The following is a 20,007-nucleotide window of genomic DNA, read 5'->3' on the forward strand; positions in this document are numbered from 1 at the left end:
CTGCATAAAAAACAAGGATGAAGTTGGGGTGCCTAGATGGCTCAGTCGATTAAGTGTCTGACTTCAGCTCAGGTCATGATCTCATGGTTTGAGAGTTTGAGCCCCGTGTCAGGCACTGTGCTGACAGCTCAGAGCCTGGAGCCTGCTTTGGATTCTATGTCTCCCTCTCTCTACCCCTTGTCTGCTCACACTGTGTCTGTCTCTATCTCTCAAAAATATATAAACATTAAAAAATTTTAAAAAATAAGGAAGATGCCGTATGTGTATATATGTATATACATATATATACACATATGTATACATACATATATATAATTGAATATAGAAAGTATGAAATCCTGCTATTTGTGATGACATGGATGGGGCTAAAGAGTATTATGCTCAGTGAAATAAGTCAGTCAGAGGAAGACACATACCATATGATATTTTAGTCATCTATGGAAATTAAGAAACAAAACAAATGAACAAAGGGAAAAAAAGAGAGAGAGAAAGAGAGGCAAACCATGAAACAGACTCTTAACTGCAGAGAACAAACTGACAGTTGCCAGAGGAGAGGTGGGTAGGGGGACGGGTTAAACAGATGATAGGGATTAAGGAGTGCACTTGCGATGAGCACTGGGGGTTGTATGGAAGTGTCAAATCATTATATTGTATATCTGAAATGAATATTATACTGTATGTTAACTGGAATGCAAATAAAAAATTAAAAAAAATTTTAAATCTATTTGTGGGGCATCTGGGTGGTTCAGTCAGTTAAGCGTCTGACTTCCACTCAGATCATGATCTCGAGGTTTGTGAGTTCGAGCCCCACATTAGGCTCTGTGCTGACAGTGTGGAGCCTGCTTGGGATTCTCTCTCTCTCCTCACTCTCTGCCCCTCCCCTGCTCATGCTTTCTCTCTCTCTCTCAAAATAAAGAAATATACTTAAAAATATCTATCTCCACATTCCTAAAACAAAAACAGAAGAAACTCAAAAATCTGCCTAGCAAAAAGGCAACAGAATCAAGTTTGGAGTAGGCTGCCTGACTCCAAGGCCATGCTTTATTTTTGTTTGTTTGATTCTTTCCCGCCCCTCTCCATGCCACGAGCTGCTCATCATAATAAACTGCCTCCTTAACCTCATGGAATTTATAATTAGTGGAGGAGGCAAACGTGTCAGCAAGTTAAAATAATACACATGAACGTGAAATATGTAAAATAGTGGAGGAATAAGTGAAATGTGCCTATTGGTTGATATTGAAGTTATCTCCTATTTTTTGGCCTCCCCCACCAGAATGTAAGAACCTGAAAACATGTTTATTTCATTCATGGAATATTAGTTTGGCAGTTATGTAGTCATGTAGTAGGTGCTGATGAATTGAACTTATGTCAACTATTGGGCAAAGACAACTAAAATTAGTTTTCGTGGGGCTAAAGGGCTGTGAAAATATTCATGAAAGTATGGGTCCCTGAACTGTGACTGGAAGGATGATTTGGATTTCAGCGAGCAAAAATGGTCTTCTAAGTAAAGGAGGTAGGAAGTCTTAAATTACAGAGCTTGAAAATGAGCATCAACATCTTGGTTTCCTTTAGACCCCGGAATATAGGCCAGCATTTGTCCCCTTGTTTTACTTGACTCAAAACTATCACTAATTTTCTCTGAGTTGTAGCATTTCTAAAGATGCAGTTCATAGTCAACTATGCAATATATGAAAAACAAAAAAATAAAGTGTGAAAGATAAAAATAATATTGGTGACAAATATTCCACACCTATGTAAGAGTATACCCTGTGCAATGCAAAAGTAACCTGAAGAATGAATTTGTGATCTATAGTGGAGAGAATAGATGTATATACAAATAACCATAACATGAAGCAACAGGCTTAAGTCCTGTAACAGGAAGACAAACAATTGGTTTGGCTTTATGATGATGCCTTTGTAGCACAGAGGGGTCCAAACTTATTTCATAAGAGTGGTCTTACCTGAGCTGGACCTTGAGAGCCCGGTAAAATTATTAATAATGATTATCTACATATAAGATAGATAACACAGTTGATAACGGATTTCTTGAGATAAAGGAAAGGGCATTCAGGTGGAGGTATATGAATATGTCTAAAACATTTAAATGAGTTCATTTAAGTGAGGGGAAGCATGGGGGCAAATTGGAAATGGAAGTAGCAGATCGGATATATCTTGAAAAGTCACTGAAGATTTTCCATTCTTATTAGGTAAATGGTAGCAATTTTGAGATTTGAGTGAGGAATCCTCAAACTATTTGATTTTGAATAATTCTGCAGTTGGGCATGGAATTAATGGGTTGGGGGACCACATAGAGCCAAGAAAACTAGTCAAGGATGAAGAATAGTCAAGGCTCTGCTTGTCAGCACCTGATCTAGGAAAAAGCAGCAGAAGAAACAGCAGAGGTAAAACATGTTATTAAGAGTTTTGATAGGATTTAATGCCCACAAACTTTTATAATCCCACAATGGAAAGATTAGACCCTTTCTGGAACTTTCAGTAGAGCAAAAAGAAAAACATAACTTGTATAGAAGACCTGAGAAAACCATCTCAAATGCCCACAATCTATATTGATATTAGGATTTTATCAAATGTTTTGCTATTTGCCTTTTTTTGTTGTTATATTAATGAGCCACATTAAAACCTGGTAAAAAAGCCCAGAGGAGATGCTCACAAATACATTTACTTATTTATTATAAATACACTATAATTATTTTGGTTGGGCTGCTTTGTATCTAAATATTGGGTTGTGATGTTAGCAGGGATTTATTACTGTTTATACAAAGTGCTAGTCTGTGTTCAGACAGAAAAGCCATGTGCATCTGAGAAATTCAGTTACGTTTACCAAGATGAGCTAAATGGGCCTGAATCCCATTTTCCTAAATTACTTAACTAAATAATATCCAAGAATTTGGCTCTTAAAATAAGAAAACATCAAAGGATATGCCAAGATCTCCATACTTTGTTTAGGTTTTGTATGCATATTACATTCATGTTATGGGCTGAATTCTGTCCCCTCTAAAATTTACATGTTGAAGTTCTAGCCCCCAGTACCTCAGAATGAGACCATATTTATAGATTGGGACCTTAAAGAGGTAATCAAGTTAAAACAAGGTCACTCGATCCAATATTCCCTACTCCAATATGATTAGTGTACTTATAAGAAGGAAATTGGGACTTGCACACACACAAAAAATGATGTAAAGACCCAGAGAAAGATGGCCACCTACAAGCCAAGGAGAGAGGGCTGACGTAGCAGCTTCCCCCACAGCCTCTGAAGAAACACTCACTACACCTTGATCTCCAACTTCTAGACCCAAGAACTGTGAGAAAATAGTTTTGCTTTTTAGGCCTTCCAGACTATAGTATTTTATTGTGGTAGCCCTAGCAGACAAATATAACCATCATATAAGTTTCCCAAACTATTGTGTTGATCAGGTATCACTTTGCTTAGTCTTTCCCTCAGCTTGGGATGAAATGCAAACTCTTCAATGTTGTCCACAGTTTTCCATTGTCCTGTTACCTAACTTTATCTTTTGTTTTGCTTAATTATTATATCTTCAGTTTCTTTTTTTTTTTTTTTTGAGTTTATTTATTTATTTTGTGAGAGACAGCACAAGCAGACAAGCCAGGAGGAGCAGAGAGCAAGAGGGAGTGAGAGAATCCCAAGCAGGCTCTGCACCGTCAGCACGGAGCCCGGCATGGGACTTGATCCCACGAACCAGTAGATCATGCTCTGAGCCAAAATCAAGAGTCAGACACTTAACCAACTGAGTCATTCAGGTGCCCCAATATCCTCAGTTTCTTAACTGACATATCTAGCAATAAATTTTTGCTTTAGATAATAATAATTAATAATAACTCCTATTATTATGGCTATTATAGTTTATTATTAAGATTTTTAGAATATGAGACACTCTCTAAGAGTTTCATGTGTGTTAGCTCATTTAATCCTCACAAAACCTTTACAGAGACGGCAATAAGATTATCATTTGTACTTCCCAAACTAAGGTACAACAAACAAAATATGTTGCCCCAAAACACACAGCTAGTAAATGGCAGAGCCACTGCTGGATTGCAGTTATAGCAATTTTATATCTCATACTTTTAACTATTATACTCTGTTATAATAATAATGATAGTAGTAGTAGTAATAATAATAATAAACCTCATTGAACATTGACTATGTGACGAGACATGTCCAAGAACTTTATAAGCATAAGTAACTTAATTCCCACAACAACCTAGTGGATACATAGTGTTGTTATTTCCATTTTCCAGACAGAAAACGGAGGCATATAGGGATTGAAAGATTTCCCCAAGGTGAAAAGTGAGTAGGTTGTCTAATAAAGATTCCACCCAAGGCAATTTGACAGCAAAACCTCTGCTCTTCTCCACCTAGGTACTGCGTCCTGGAAAATAAGAGTGTCTCTAACTCTATCTTTCCAAATCCACTTATCCATCTAAACTTAACTCAATATCCTCCCTTAAGCCTTCTCTAAACCCTCTGGCCAACAGTAATTTCGTTCCTTAAAACCTAAAAGCATAATAGGTCTTTTGGCCAAAATTATAGACGGATGGGGATGGTTAGTGATATTTTGCTGGATATTAAAATTGTGTCTCTGGTTGATGCTTTGTCTCCATATTTAAACAACATGCTTTTGAAGAAAACCCCCAACACAACACTTCCTTAGTCTTGGGGATAATTTCTCAACAACTATTTCTTAAATTTAAGTGAACTGTCTTTAATTTCCTGTTAGGTCCTTCAGGGCTTTTGTGTTAAATCTATCACCATTCTGTCATCAAAAGTACATGGAGAGGACCCCAAAGACATCAAAACTTACTGTGGTTTTTCTTGTCAGACATTAGAATTTAAATTATTTTAAAACTGATTTAATATTTTTTTTTCCAGAGGGCACACAATTTTCTACTAAGAAACTACAGCTATCGCTCATAAGTATTTATGTCTTCTTTTCGGCCAAATGCTTGTTAGCAACGTCATCTTTTTATCTTATTCCATGGGACAGGACAAACTGATTACAGTAGTTGGGGGATACACTCCAAGGCCCCCAGTGGAGGCTTGAAACTGCAGATAGTACTGACCCCTGTTATACTATGTCCTTTCCTATTCATTCACACCCATTGATAAAGCTTAATTTGTAAATTAGGCACAGTGAGAGATTAATAACAAATAGAACAATTATAATGATGTTCTCTAATAAAGTTACGTGGACATGTTCTCTTTCTCTTTCAAACTATCTTATTGTACTGTACTCATGCTTCTTGTGAGATGATAAAATGCCCATGTGAGAGAAGTGAGGGGAATGACGTAGGTGTTAGGCTACTATTGACCTTCTGATGAAACATCAGAAAGAAGAGCATCGGTGTCTGCACCCTGGGTGTCCATGGGTAACTGAAACTGTGGAAAGCGAAACCGCGGAGAAGGGGGGATAATTGTGGAGTTTTAGTTCAAGCTGATTTGCAAAGGGACAAATACCTAGCGGTAATTTAATTTTTTAAAAGAGCTATCTATTTTAAACACTTACCCATATTCAACTTTGGCACATTACAGTGTTAATATATTTTTTCCTTATGTGGTTTTTTTCTCCACAGCAGAGTTTAATCAGATTAAAATTATGAAATAAGAAAAGACAAGTTGTCCCAGCTATAACATTAATTTCCTCTTGTGTACTCGCCAAGTCATTAAATACTGGGAAACAGCTATTAATAAAAGAGCAAGATGTACCTCTGTAAATATTCATTCACTTAAGCCAATATTAACATAGCATATTTTACACTTCATTCGAATTTTTCATTTGTGATTTAAATTTGAAAACCATTGCTATTCCCAGGCACCAGGCTAATTATAAAAGTACTATTAATTAATGAATATTTATACACACACACACATATATAAAACACAGTCTGCCAATATGCTTTTAGAGAGAATGTGCAATTGTGATTTTAGTTGTGCTTGCTAGTGGATTATATATATATATTAGATTAGATATATCTCTATGTCTCTATATCTATATATATAGATAGATATAGAGATAGATATATCTATATATATATATAGATATAGACTAGATTCTATATATAGATATATATATAGATATATAGATTAGATTTTATATATATAGAGAGATTAGATTGTTTAGATTTGTATTTTACTAAAATAACACTAATCTGCAGTTAGTTTTTATGAATTAGCCTCTAAAAGTAAAGAAGTAAATGAAACACACATAAGATATTTGCTCCCGTTGTTAGTCTGTTGTTTTTCTATACTAATAATTTTATTAAAATTAATATAACTTGAGAATTAATATGTCCACAGTAAATTTCGGTTAAATATTTTATACAAAATATTTTCATCCCATAATTTATCTAATATTTCTACTTGTTACTTGTGCTCATCTTTCCAGAGTAACAAAGGTACTCTGGAATGCATAGTTCCAAATGATGCTAGAAATTAAAATACACTAAATTTATTTCAAAACATCTGTGGTTTATATTAAGAAGTATAGTTTCACTTAGTTTTCCCTGAAGACGATCACATCTGTCACAGGAAACCAGGAAGAGAAGAACAAATTAAACCAATGGTTCTACCACTGGATTTAAGAAGAGAGTCTTATCTTACACGTAGTTTAGTAACAAACCATGAAGTTAGTTTGGATTATTTTTCCAAGTAGCTGACTTCAGTGATTTGTTTTTCTACAAACTGCCTTTCAGTATTTATTTATCCCAATGTAAGAAGAAAAGTCAATAAATTTTTCAATACTTGGATATTAAGTAGAGGTAGAAACATGAGTATATTCTATGTTTGGGTGACTCAACTCCTAAAAAATAATATTAAATTAAATTCTAAAATAGGATTAATAAGTTATGGTTGATATGGAAACTGGAGGAACATCCATATATACCTAAGGCTTCATGTCTCCTGAAAGGAGGTGGAGGTTTAGGAACACAGCATTTGTACATGTGGGGGTGGGGGAAGGTATTAAGTACACACGTGTTTGGAAAAGGCCTTGCTTGCCTTTGCTAGAAGGCAGGGAAGAATGTTACTGACTGACCCCTGGGTTGGTGGGAGAGGAGAAAGGAGCTTCAGTAAATTCTCCTAGAGCGAACAGAAGATGACACGTAGCACCTTACAGTATTTAATCCTTGAAGAGTTTGAGAGTCCCATTGACTCCAGAGGCATTCCTTGAGGGGAGATGCATTGTTGGGTGTAGACAGCCTATCACATTGTACACCTGAGAACAAAGAGGCCTTCTCACGCGTCAAAAGAGAAGTCCAAGGTAACTACTAGTCAATTTTATAAAAAATTCTATTTTCTCTTAGCCCCTCACTGCCCATGAGACAAAAACAGCTTCATGTGCACAGATGTTGAGGAGTTCTGTAAGAAAGCAAACAATTAACAGAGCACAGCTTTTTCTGGGAGAAGAGGAAAACAGCTAGAACGGGTGGATACTGTGGATGCAAAAACAATGTTAGAAAATGTTGATAAAAATGCATGGCACCCTTAAACAGAAACACCTGACTTACGATGGTTCAACTTATGATTTTTTGACTTTATGAAGGTGCAAAAGCTATATATATTCAGTAGAAATTGTTTCTTGAATTCTGATTCTTGGTTTTTTCCTGAGGTGTGATAGGATACTCTCTCCTGATGAAGGACAACAGCTGTAAGCCATAGCTCCCAGTTGGCCAGGAAGGTAAACAATTGATACACTTACAACCATTCTGAACCCATTCAACCATTCTGTTTTTGACTTTCAGTACAATATTCAATACATTACACGACATATTGAACTTTATTACAAATAGGCCTTGTAGTAGATGATTTTGCTCAACTGTAGGCTAATGGAAGTGTTGTGAGCACATTTAAGGTGCGCTAGGTTAAGCTATGGTGGTCAGAAGGTTAGGTATGAAATGCATTTTCTAATTATGATATTTTCAATTTACCATGGATTAATCACCAGAAATGATAAGATGTTGGAATATTTTTAAAAATGTTGAAATAATGTACATCAGATGTTAGGGAGGAAAGGAAGCATAATGCAAAAATTCTAGATCAACTCAAAATATACATATGTGAGGGAAACAGACTTTTTTGGATGTGTATAGGTTCAGAAATTATGTTATTAATTTACCTGAGAAAATTACTTTATTTTTTTTAAAGTTTGTATTTATTTATTATGAGAGAGAGAGAGAGAGAGAGCGAGCAAAGGAGAGGCAAAGAGAGAGGAAGAGAGAGAGAGTCCCAAGCAGGCTGTTACTGTCAGCATGGAGCCCAGTGTAGGGCTCAAACTCACTCACTGTGAGATCATGAACTGAGCCAAAGTTGGACGTTTAACCCACTGAGCCACTCAGGCGCCCCCAAGAAAATTATTTTAGAAGCAACTTAAAAATTAAGAATTAAATGAGAACAGATGCAAATAATTAATCTTATAAAATTTTAAATTGAGTCCATTGGGTACAATACCCAAATTGTACCTAATGGGTAATAATGATGACAGACCCTGGGAATTGTCAAATAAGAATATTTGAAAAATAAAAGATGTATAATATATAAATATGTAACAGAAGCTGGGAACTCAACCTCCAATGTTTATGTATAAAACATGAGCTTTTTGGAGACAAGGGGTATAGAGGTAAGGTGGTCGGTGTAGAGTCAGTGAGGAAGGAAAAGCTTTCAAAAGTTCATGCTTGGATGGAAGGTAGTATAGCTACATTTTGACTTTAAGAGATTAATAGCTGAGTACAGATTTATCTATAACTTTTTAATATGTTAATATAACCATGAATAAACTGAAAGTCCAGGTAGAACATCCAAATTAAGGTCGTTATGATGGAAGAGATAAGAATTAAAAGAAAATTCATTAAGCAACATAAGGAAAGGTAAAAAAGAGGAAATGATAAATTATATACTTGAAATAAGGATGGAAGGAATATAATCCAATATACTAATTAATCCAATCAATGTAAAAGAATCAAATTTCCCTAACAAAGAATTTCATACTGTTTTCAAAATCAAAATTGAGATATGTTGGTTTTAGGAAATATACAAAAATAAAGTACAGTGTTATGGGTTGAACTATGTTCTCCCCAAAGATTTGCTGCAGTACCTGTGAATGTGACATTATTTGGAAATAGATCTCTGCAGATGTATCCAAGATGAAGTCATTTAGGGTAAGCCCTAATCCAATATGATTAGTGTCCTCACACGAAGAGAAGAGACACAGACACAAAGACACAGAGGAGGACACCAAAATACAGTGAAGGCAGAGATTTGAGTGGTGTGGCTCATCACAGAATGCCAAGGACTGCCGGCGTACCAGAAACTAAGAGCAAGAAATGGAACAGATCTGTCCTCTAGAAATTCCAGAGACAGGGCACAGCCCTGCTGACACCTTGATTTTAGATTTCCAGCCTCCAAATATCTGTTGTTTTAAACCATGCAGTTTATAATAATTTAAAACAGCTGCCCTAGGAAACTAATACACAAAGAAAGACCAAAATATAGGGGCACCTGGGTGGCTCAGTCTGCTGAGTGTCCAACTCTTGATTTTGGCTCAGGTCGTGATCTCAGGCTCCTGGGATCGAGCCCTGCATCGGGCTCCATGATGGGAGCCTGCTTGTGATTCTCTCTTTCTCTCTCTCTCTCTGTGCCTTTCCTCCCCTCTGTCTCTCTGCTCCTCTCCACCATTCATTTGCACTCTCTTTCTCAAATAATTAAAAATAAAATAAAATAAAATAAAATAAAATAAAATAAAATAAAATAAAATAAAATATAATAAATGGATGTATGGGGGAAATGTGAACCAAAAGAAAGCCTTAGCAGTAAAGGATAAAAGCATCAGACAAATCAGAATTAAAAGCTCAAAAATAGTAAATGGGATATTATATAAATGTAACAGTTATAATTCTCCAAGAGGTTATAGAGAGTCAGTACGGAAAAGGCCACAGACTCAAGAGATTATACTCTGGAACCAGATGCTCTAGAACCTGGCTGTAGTTCTTGGTTCTGTTATTGAATGGCTCTGTGGCTTTAGGGATATTACTTAACTTTTCTATGCCTCATTTTCCACATCTACAAAATGAGAATGATGATAATACTTCATTTATAGGGCACTTATAAGAAATGAATGAATATATGTAAAATTAATATTTTAAAATGAATTAACATATGCAAATTAATATATGTGTTAATGTAAGATTGAACAATAGTTGTTATAACCACCAAAAAAGTGTTAGCTATTATTCTTTTTCCTGTTACTAATGTAAAACACTATATAAAAACCACCCAAGCAACGTGGGATATAAAACCAAACCTCAAGAAAAGAAAAAACTTTATAAAGTCACTATCATGGTAGAGGAATTTAAATAATCACTCTCAGAATTTGACATAATTTTCCACAAAAGAGCAAGTCTAGAGAGGACTGGTTAATACGATCAACAAGGTAAAACACACACTCTGGTCTATACGAAAAGTAGAAAATATATTCTACATTTTATTTAGAACATCTGATTATTATGGAACCAAAAGAAGCTCTTATAAGATCTTCAAAAAAAGATTTTTATAATCCCCATGCTCTCTCCATGATCCAGGAAAACTAGAAATCAAAAAATAAAAATGCCAAAAAACAATGGAACAATGTCAATATTAAGATACCTACTTCCAAGCAACTTTCGGACACGACTCCTCTTCTCTGCAACAGTGAGGTGCATGGCAATCAAGTGGCTGAGTCCCACCTAGTTGTGTTTGCCCAAGAATGGCCACCAACTAGTGGTTCCAAACCATTAGTGGTAGCATCTCCTCAGGGAAGATTTAGAAATGTGTAATTGTATGTACAGTCATTACAAAGACTGAGGAGTACTACTGGCATTTAGGGTTTGGGGGTCAAGACTGCTAAAGTTCAACAAAGCTCAGAATACTCTTACACAGGGTAGAACTTCCATGATCAAAGTGCCAATAAAGCCCCCACTGACAAACACCGTTTTAAAAGTGACTACGAGGCAACAGTGACTGCAGATGCTTAAGATACGTGTATTTGAAATTAAATTAGTCTACGGCCATACCACCCTGAACGCGCCCGATCTCGTCTGACATTAAATTAGTATGACCATAGTAAAAAAGTCTTCTATAAAGCTAGCAGGCAATTCAAAGTTCAATTTTTTACAGCAAGAACCAAATTCAAGAACTTTCTTTGCTTTTGACAATAATATGAGAGCATATAAGACTCTGTTTAGAGATTGCTGCAGAAACTAATTTTTCTTTTATTACTAAGACTCAAAAAGAGTATTCATATTTATTCTCAGAATAGATAAATCGATAAATGAGTACATAGGGAACTGTAAATCAATTTAATTTGTTATTTAGATTATATTAGCTAAGTCAGATTCTGAGCAAAACACACTTGAGTCATTTACCAGAAGCATTAGTGCTTCTGGCAACTATGTTTTTCCACGTTCTCATGTAAAAAAATATTTCAACAATGTTCTTTCTTAGTACTTGTGATGGTACTAAGGTAAAAGCAATGTTCTTTTTTCTTTAATTTTTTTTAACGTTTATTTATTTTTGAGACAGAGAGAGACAGAGCGAGACAGAGCATGAACAGGGGAGGAGCAGAGAGAGAGGGAGACACAGAATCTGAAACAGGCTCCAGGCTCCGAGCTGTCAGCACAGAGCCTGACGTGGGGCTCGAACTCACGGACCGTGAGATCATAACCTGAGCCGAAGTCGGACGCCCAACCGACCAAGTCACCCAGGCGCCCCGGTAAAAGCAATGTTCTATAGTAGATGGGATGTGGGGAGGAAAATGAAGAGACATGGGTTCTAGTCTTCGCTACGTGATCTTCTCTATGTTTACCCATCAATTTAAAATTGGGATAATAGTATTTGCCTTACTTGTCTGAAGATGTTGGGATGCAGAACAACTACAAAGTCACCACAATGGCCTGCCACGCTACTCTGGAACTTTCCCTCTCCCTACCTCTCTCTTATTTCCAGCCTACATTTTCCCTCCCTCACGCTGCTGAGCCACATTGGTTTCTCTGGTGTTCCTTGACTGTTAACCTAAGGTCTCAACACCGATATTCCTCTGCCCACAATGCTCTGTCTCTGAGAGCTTCAGGCTCACCCCCCTCACTTCCCTCCTTGCATCAGGTCTCTGTTCTAATGCCACTTTTATCAGAGAGGTAGTCATACACCATCCTGTGAAACTTTCTCTTTTGCTTTATATCACTTTATCCTTTGACATAGCAGTGATCTGTGTAACATTTCGTATTCTAATTTGTTTGCTTACTGTCTGCCTCTTCTCTGCTACAAAGTAACCCCAAAGAATGCAAGAAATTTTCTTATCTTCTCTTCTGAATAATATTCTAATAACAAATTAAAGCTTTTCTGAATCCTTCTATATAAAAATTTAGCAGCGTGTTTAGTCAGAAAGCTTGTATCTCTACTTTTCACTAATTCATGTGAAGTTACATAAACCTTATTTTATTTTTTGTGTCATAATATATGCTTTCAGACACCATAATGATTTAGAATAATATGGCAAGTTACATTTTTAACATCTCTATTATATCATTTGCCTATCTTTATTATCCCAGTGCTCAAATATTCAAAGCATGCACTAATTTTGTATACTACTTCTCTGAAAGGTAGTATATGCACTCTCGTTTGAATTTTTTTTTTTCTTCCCTAAAAGCAACATGTTATATTTCAGGACTGTAATATGTCACAAACCAGATGGGCCGAAAGCATGTTATTTGCTCTGATAAAAGTTTTCAAATTGGTCCTGGGTTTTTGTTATTCATGCTTGTGTCTGTCTCCCCTACTGAAATGTAGCTTGATGGAAAGCCGAGTCCATTTCTCATCCATTATATATTTCCCTAATACTCTGTGCACAGCAGAAACTCCATGATTATTAATTTATTGTATATAGGCATTCATGCAAATGATGAGCAGCCCCTCCCTTTTTGAAACATAAGTAAAATAAGGAAGGTTACTTACATTTGGAGCCTGATGAAGATGACCCACTGACGGTAGATCTTGATCCCCCTTTCATGGAAAAGACTCCTTTACCCCTGCGAGTCGCTGTGACGGCCACTCTGGGACGCTTCAGTGGAATTACTGCACGTGGAGGTGGGGGCACACGCCCATGGTAATCAAATAACCTTCACAAAACACAAGCATGGCTGAAAGTTGGTTTATGCCTAAGTGTTCTATCAAACGTGTGAAATGATTAAGAAAATGGCCTTGTAAAAAGTGTCAGTAAATGTTTCTGTTATCGTTGTTCGCACACAGGTGTTTATTGGAAGTTTCGTTTTCACTGAAGAGATAGGACACTGATATAGTCTGTGCATTCTAGACATTAGAATCTGATCCTCCAATATGAACTCATCTTTAAAGTGTGACAGGTCAAGGAACTTTGCTCCAATGGTACCGTGCAATTTGTTGAAACTATGCTAAACTTTGTTCCTGAGTATTTCTTTGCTTCATTTAACAGATTTACCCTTCTTAGAATAGAAATCTTCCTCTTACACATCAACACTTATTAGCACAGTAGCTTGAAAAGAGGGAAAGATCATGCAGAATCAGGAACAAAGCAAAGGAAATTATTGTTCCATCATAACACAGCTCATCAGGAAAATCATTTTGAAGTAACTCTAGATTAAAGAGAACAGCTGTGAGAGACAAATCAACATGGTGCCATACCTGTCTCTAAGGACTTTTTATGTAAGAAAAGACTCCCCGGACTGTACAAACAAGGAGACTGAGTTTAAATAAAATGGCACCAGCAAGAGGACAAAATTTTGTTGCACATATTGTGGAAATATGTATTGGGATATCTTTTTATTATTCTGACCAGTTGCTAGACATGCAAATTGAGACTAGTGATATTTGTATAGTAAGCTGTTGAAAATTTCTCTAACCAAAAAAAAGTACCAACAAAAATCCTAGAAGCTTTTACCAAAAAGTGAAAAAATGATATTCACCACAATCAATGCATTTCCACTAAACAATGAAAGGAATAAAAGTATGAGAGTATTTACTCAATTTATATACATATGTAATGCATAGATTCAAAAACTTCATATTCTTCATACTGCATACTCAAAAAACAGCAAATTTTTACATACTTAGCACATCTGAGAAGTGTAAAAAGTCAGGGAAAAACATGAGGATGTATTAGTCATTCATTTACCAGTGAACAAGATGCGTTACTATTTATCCAATAGAATGGACTTAGAATGATCACTGATATTACTTTATTGTGATACCACTATATGGATTATATTCTCAAAACTGCTTTAAAACAGTCAGTAAGAATAATCTAATATGGAAGTCAGAAGTGAATTTCTATAATACGAAGGAAAAAATTTCTACAACAGGTTATTTTATAACATTACATCTTATTTACATATACAGACGAATCCCTTTTTAGAAAATAATATATGAAATATAATAAAAATTAAGGTAGGCGGGTGTCCGAATATTCACTCAGAAACATTGAAAACTCTGATACTATGGGGGCAAAAAAGTAGTATATAAACCACACTCGAAGCAGAACTTAGTCCTGTGAAGGTCTCCCGCATCAGACAGCTAAAGTGTTCAAAAACTATTTGGAAGCATGCTGGGGAGAAACTAAGAGATGTCTGGAAAGGAAAAGAAATGGAATGAGACAGAGTGCAAGAGAGGTGCCATCCTCTGTGAATAAGCAAAGTCCATTAGAACTGAAGAACCGCTAGCAAAGAATGGGTCATGGAGGTCAGCACATTATAGTTTACTTCAAAGGGAAGCGTCAGGGTGAAGCTGAAAAGGGTTATGCATATCATCCATACCACTGGGGGCTGGAAAATCAAAAGGGTCAACTAAGCCTGCCCCTCATTTCAATCACAAAACAAGGACCACATCACTTATTTATAAGTTGAATTCACAGAGCACCTGAAGCTAGTGAACCAAAATATGAAGGCACTTTTTAGGAGCTCTAACACCCAACACTGTCGAGGGGAAAAAATATGGCAATTGACTCATCTCTTCCAGGGTAGATGCTGCTGCTTCAGATGAGGGGCAGCCTGTTTTGGAAGGACCATCTCCCCTGGCCATGAAAGTGCAATTTAGCTGGTTCATTAATTAAGCTGATCTATAAATTGGGTTAAGAAAATTTCTAAAGCACAACTAAACTATGCAACAATGGAAGAACGCTATAATGAAAATGCAGGCCAAGTAAAGCCACCATAGTCACCACTACTCCAGTTACAACGTAGCTCAAGAATATTTTACAGGAAAGTGAAACAAATGATTATCACTATTTCTATTGCTTCCCCCGACCAAGGATTGCAAACCTTCCACTGTTGGCCAGGCCTAATCTCATGTGAGAAAACAGAGCTGCATTTGTTCATTGTATTTGTGACATACTTTTAGTATGTCACATACTCAGTATGTGTTTAGAAACATACTCAGTATGCGTGGTGCCCTTTGCCTTCAATTCCTATAAGAGCGTAACCCTTGATGAGTTGCTTCAAAGGGCAATAACTCCTTTCTCGTCAAGAAGTAGGGAAAGTTTTACCAATTCTTTCTGCCATTCTGATGGGAAGATGTGCAATATCAGAACTTAAATTTTGACAAGGGATATATAACAACAACAAATTTAACAACAACAACAAAAGCTAAAGAAGGGTACGGACACTTCACATGTCAGTATAATTTTGAATTTACAAAATTTAATGGAGCTGAGGAGTTTCTTAATTTTCATTGGCTACACTTGCTTTTTCAGAAATAAAAGGAAAGAAGACTGGATATTGTCCGAAGGCACAAAAACATAACAAGAGAAGGATGGGAAGTGGGGCAGATTTTCTAGGATTCAAGATGGGATGCAGGGGTTCTTCTAAATGCAGATGGAAGTAGGTGAAAGCTAACTCACTGGCTTTCTCATCAGAATTCTGTTTATAGCTAATCTAAGAAATTTTGCCTTTACAAGGTATTAGATTAGCAAATATTGTCGAGACCATGGAAATAGTCCACTTAGAATTACAGACTGACAGCAAAGATCGCAAATGCAAGAGAATTAAATAGAATCTAAATTTCAAAGGTCAGTTAAAAGCTTAAAACTTTTTCCTCTCACTTGTTTTGTTCCTTCAATTGTTAGAATTATTTACCCTCTCTTTTTCTTTAATCGTTCTTCAGTTTCCCTAATATGCATAGAATACTGTTTTCCCTCTAATATTTATTGGTCAAATAGATAATTATTTATAATGAAGCCAAACACATAATTTTTCCTTCTTCAATGTCTACCTTAAAATAAGAACCCTAAAAGACCTACTCTCGAGCAGTTAATAAAATAAATGTAACCAGATTTTAATAAAAACAACCCATTAATGAAATTTGAGGATTTAGTTTGCTTTATTTAATAAACATATCTACTTTTCATGTGGTCATTTCTTGTTTTGCATTTTGTTTGCTTTAATAGTATCTGAGATATGTAATTTTATTACCCAGTAAAAGATAAAAACTGGTGAAGAATCTTAATATTTATACACCCTATAAAAATAAACATAGCTTGTTTCTAAGAAGGATATAGATATTAGCTATTTAAAATTATCTGTGTGGGGTACCTGGGTGGCTCAGTGGGTTGAGCATCTGACTTTGGCTCAGGTCATGATCTCACAGTTCATGGGTTCGAGCCCCGCACCCAGCTCTGAGCTGACAGCTTGGAGCCTGCTTCAGATTCTCTGTCTCACTCTCTCTCTGCCCCTTTCCCACTCATGCTCTCTGCCTCTCAAAAATAAAGAAATGTAAATAAATAAATAAATAAATAAATAAACAAATAAATAAATAAATAATTAGTTGTGTTTTGGACAAAGGCAATTTAAAGGCATAGTGACATATAAAATGAATGTGATTTTGAATGTTTGTTTTAATTAAAACCTTGTTAGTATTAAGCTTTAATAGTAATAAAGCAGAATTTTTGAAAAAATACATGAAAAAAACATAACTCCCAACATCATACTCTAAAAGTACTATCATTTTCTAAATATTTTCCACAGGTATCCTTATTTTTCACATAGTTGAGAACCTAATCTATGCATGGTCATGTATTCTGGCTAATTCTCCTTGGTTTATATTAAAAACATTTCTCAAGCCTGGTATGTAGTCTTCCTAATGTTTATTTTAATTGCTGTGGTGCATTTTCTCAAGTAGACATACCATCTTCTAATAATTACCTGAGAAACTTTGACTTATGTTTATTTTTCACTAATGTGATTTTAAAATTTAAAAAAATGTAATATTTGCATAATATTTTGTCACTGAACACTAAATTTTAATTTTAGATAAGTTATTTAGATAGATAGTTTTCAAGAATTGGTAATTACCTGTTTTTTTTTTTTTCTAAATTTCCTTCATGAGAAGAGTTGTTTCATTTTAATTACTTGTGAATCAAAAGTTAATGTGGCTAATGCTAACAAAAATATGTGGTCTGGACTAAGGGCTCAAAAACTAGGCTGCCTAGAGTCAAAACCTGAGAACAAGTTCAGAGCCATGACCTCACTGGGGCTTTTTAGCATATGTGAAAATCAGTAACCAGAGCATCAGAGATCTTCCTCTGTGTCTTGATTCAACCTTAAACCCTCCTCTTCAGCCTGCTTAAGTTCTGATAGTTGTATAGTCTACAAAATCAGATTAAGGTGCCTCTTTATTTTTCAGAAGGGATATATTTGAAATCCACGTGAATGATTCTTATAGCTTATAGTTATATCTATTTTCTATACTGCTTGAACTACTCAAAATTCATAAAATCTGTCTATAATTTCCACCCGACTTCAAGTAAGCCTTTGGTTACAACTGAATCCACAGAGAATTTTCAAAGGCACGCTCCACTGGAGACCAGTAAATGAATAACTTCTGTTGTTTTTCTGTTATTGAAATTTTCTAAGATTGTCAGTGAAGTTGTCTCCCTGGGTCTGGGACATGATTTTAAAGGCAAGGTGGTTGATGGGGAACCTGGTGGCTCAGTCAGTTAAGCATCTGACTTCAGCTCAGGTCATGATCTCATAGTTGGTGAGTTTGAGCCCCGAATCCATAGGGCTCTACTCTGACAGCTCAGAGCCTGGGGCCAGTTTCAGATTCTGTATCTTCCTCTCTGTCCCTCCCCTGCTCATGCTCTGTCTCTCTCTCTTGAAAATAAATAAACATTAAAAAAAAAATTTTAAAGGCAAGGTGGTTGAAATCCTGAGTGGTCTTTTTTGCAATTTTTTTTTGCCTTATATTAATATAATCTTTATCTTTTGCACAACTCTGCTATCTGCTATATTTTGTATACAGCTTTGGGTAATGAAAAAGTTAATATATTCAAACAGCAGTTGTGAGGTTATAAGTGACTAAAATGATGCTCTTATTTAATGCTTATAATTCTGTAATGTGGCTATTGTTAGGTCATTTTGCCCATGAAGAAAAGTTGAAAAAAAAGTGATGAAGTGACTTGGCTAAGTTTAAACAGTCAGCACATGCACAACTAGGCCTGAAATTCATGCCTTCTTACTCCGAATCATACCCTTTGTCAAGTGTACCATGCTGTTACCTCCAAATATTTAAGTGGTATAATATTCTATTGGATGGTAATTTAAACTTGCATGATGAAACATACATTGCCTCTTGCTAATATGTTTTCCCAATATTTGAGAATATATACTGTGCTCTATAATCAATAACCTCAACAACTGCAACTTGAGGTGGAGTTTTTTCATTAACGACAACTGTAATAGCTTCTCTTCTGTTAAGATACACAAGGTCAAAATTGTGGCAGAGTTGAACAATGCCTATTTCACATCATTTAATATGTGTACATGTTTTTTATATGGTAAAGCACTTCAGGCATTTCTTTTCCTCTATTAACAGAAACTTACTCATCCTGGAGGTTATAAATGGCTCAGTATTGTTCCTGATACTACTGAAAAAGGATTGGATTAACACTGCTAATATCTCAGAAATGGAAAACATTCCTTGGGGGGAATTCAATATAATTTTAAATGTATGTATCTCTTTTCACTTAACTTGGAAGGGCATAAATATTTATCTTTAGTTTTAATACCATGTAATGTCCTTCATTTAGAGTCAGACTTGACCTTTTAGAAGAAAATGCCATCTAATGTTGTAAATTATTGAGCAATGCTTTGTGTAATATAAAAAAAGTTTAGGGGCGCCTGGGTGGCTCAGTCGGTTGAGTGTCTGACTTCAGCTCAGGTCATGATCTCACGGTCCGTAAGTTCGAGCCCTGTGTTGGGCTCTGTGCTGACAGCTCGGAGCCTGGAGCCTGCTTCGGATTCTGTGTCTCCCTCTCTCTGCCCCTACCTCACTCATGCTCTGTCTCTCTCTCTGTCAAAAATAAATAAACATTAAAAAAAATTTTTTTTTTAAGTTTAGAATAATCACTCAAGTCTATTATTTAGTGATAATCTTCATGATCCTCGTAGCCATGAACAGACACTCATTTAGTCTTTAGAAAAGTTACTGCTGGGCCAACGTATCAGAACAATGACAATACAATGGTGCTTTACATAAAGCGGTTTTCTAAGCTGAAACTATCTAAGGGTTGAAAATCCCCAGTCAAATTAAAATCCCCAAACCTGTCAGAAAACGGGTAACAGTAGGATGTGGATGTATGTCAGAGACTAAGCTATTATCTCTCAGCTTCAGACCCACCTTTAACCACAGTTGGAGTTGGGACTCTGCCAACTACATTTCCGTGGGGGCCAGCTGGCTCCTTGCTGGGCTTAGCCCACTCAGTTACTACTCAGATGACTTGAGTTTAAGTGACTTTGCAACACATGCAGGACAGTCCCTTCACCTTCCCTTAAGAAGGTCTAGGTTTCAAACCCCAAGTTCCCCCTCTGGGTTCAGATAAAGCAGCACCAGCTGAGCAGAGTTTCTGCTCTGTAACTCCCCTTTTCCACATTAAATTTTGATAATTCCCAACCTCATCCTCTGTTTTCCCAAACTTGGAG

At 36.0% G+C, this 20,007-nt stretch overlaps 1 protein-coding gene across 9 annotated transcripts in view; it reads right to left on the reverse strand.

Annotated features, from left to right (window-relative positions):
- RALYL (RALY RNA binding protein like) overlaps positions 1–20,007 on the reverse strand; it is a 704,475-nt gene that overhangs the window by 73,605 nt on the left and 610,863 nt on the right. For all 9 annotated transcript variants that reach the window (XM_027064307.2, XM_015080486.3, XM_027064306.2 and 6 more), the window contains one exon: positions 13,016–13,179. In XM_027064307.2, the coding sequence (XP_026920108.1) occupies positions 13,016–13,179 (164 nt within the window). The remainder of the gene's footprint in view (positions 1–13,015; positions 13,180–20,007) is intronic.

The sequence above is a fragment of the Acinonyx jubatus genome, chromosome F2, assembly GCF_027475565.1.
Source record: "Acinonyx jubatus isolate Ajub_Pintada_27869175 chromosome F2, VMU_Ajub_asm_v1.0, whole genome shotgun sequence".
Taxonomy (NCBI): Eukaryota; Metazoa; Chordata; class Mammalia; order Carnivora; family Felidae; genus Acinonyx; species Acinonyx jubatus.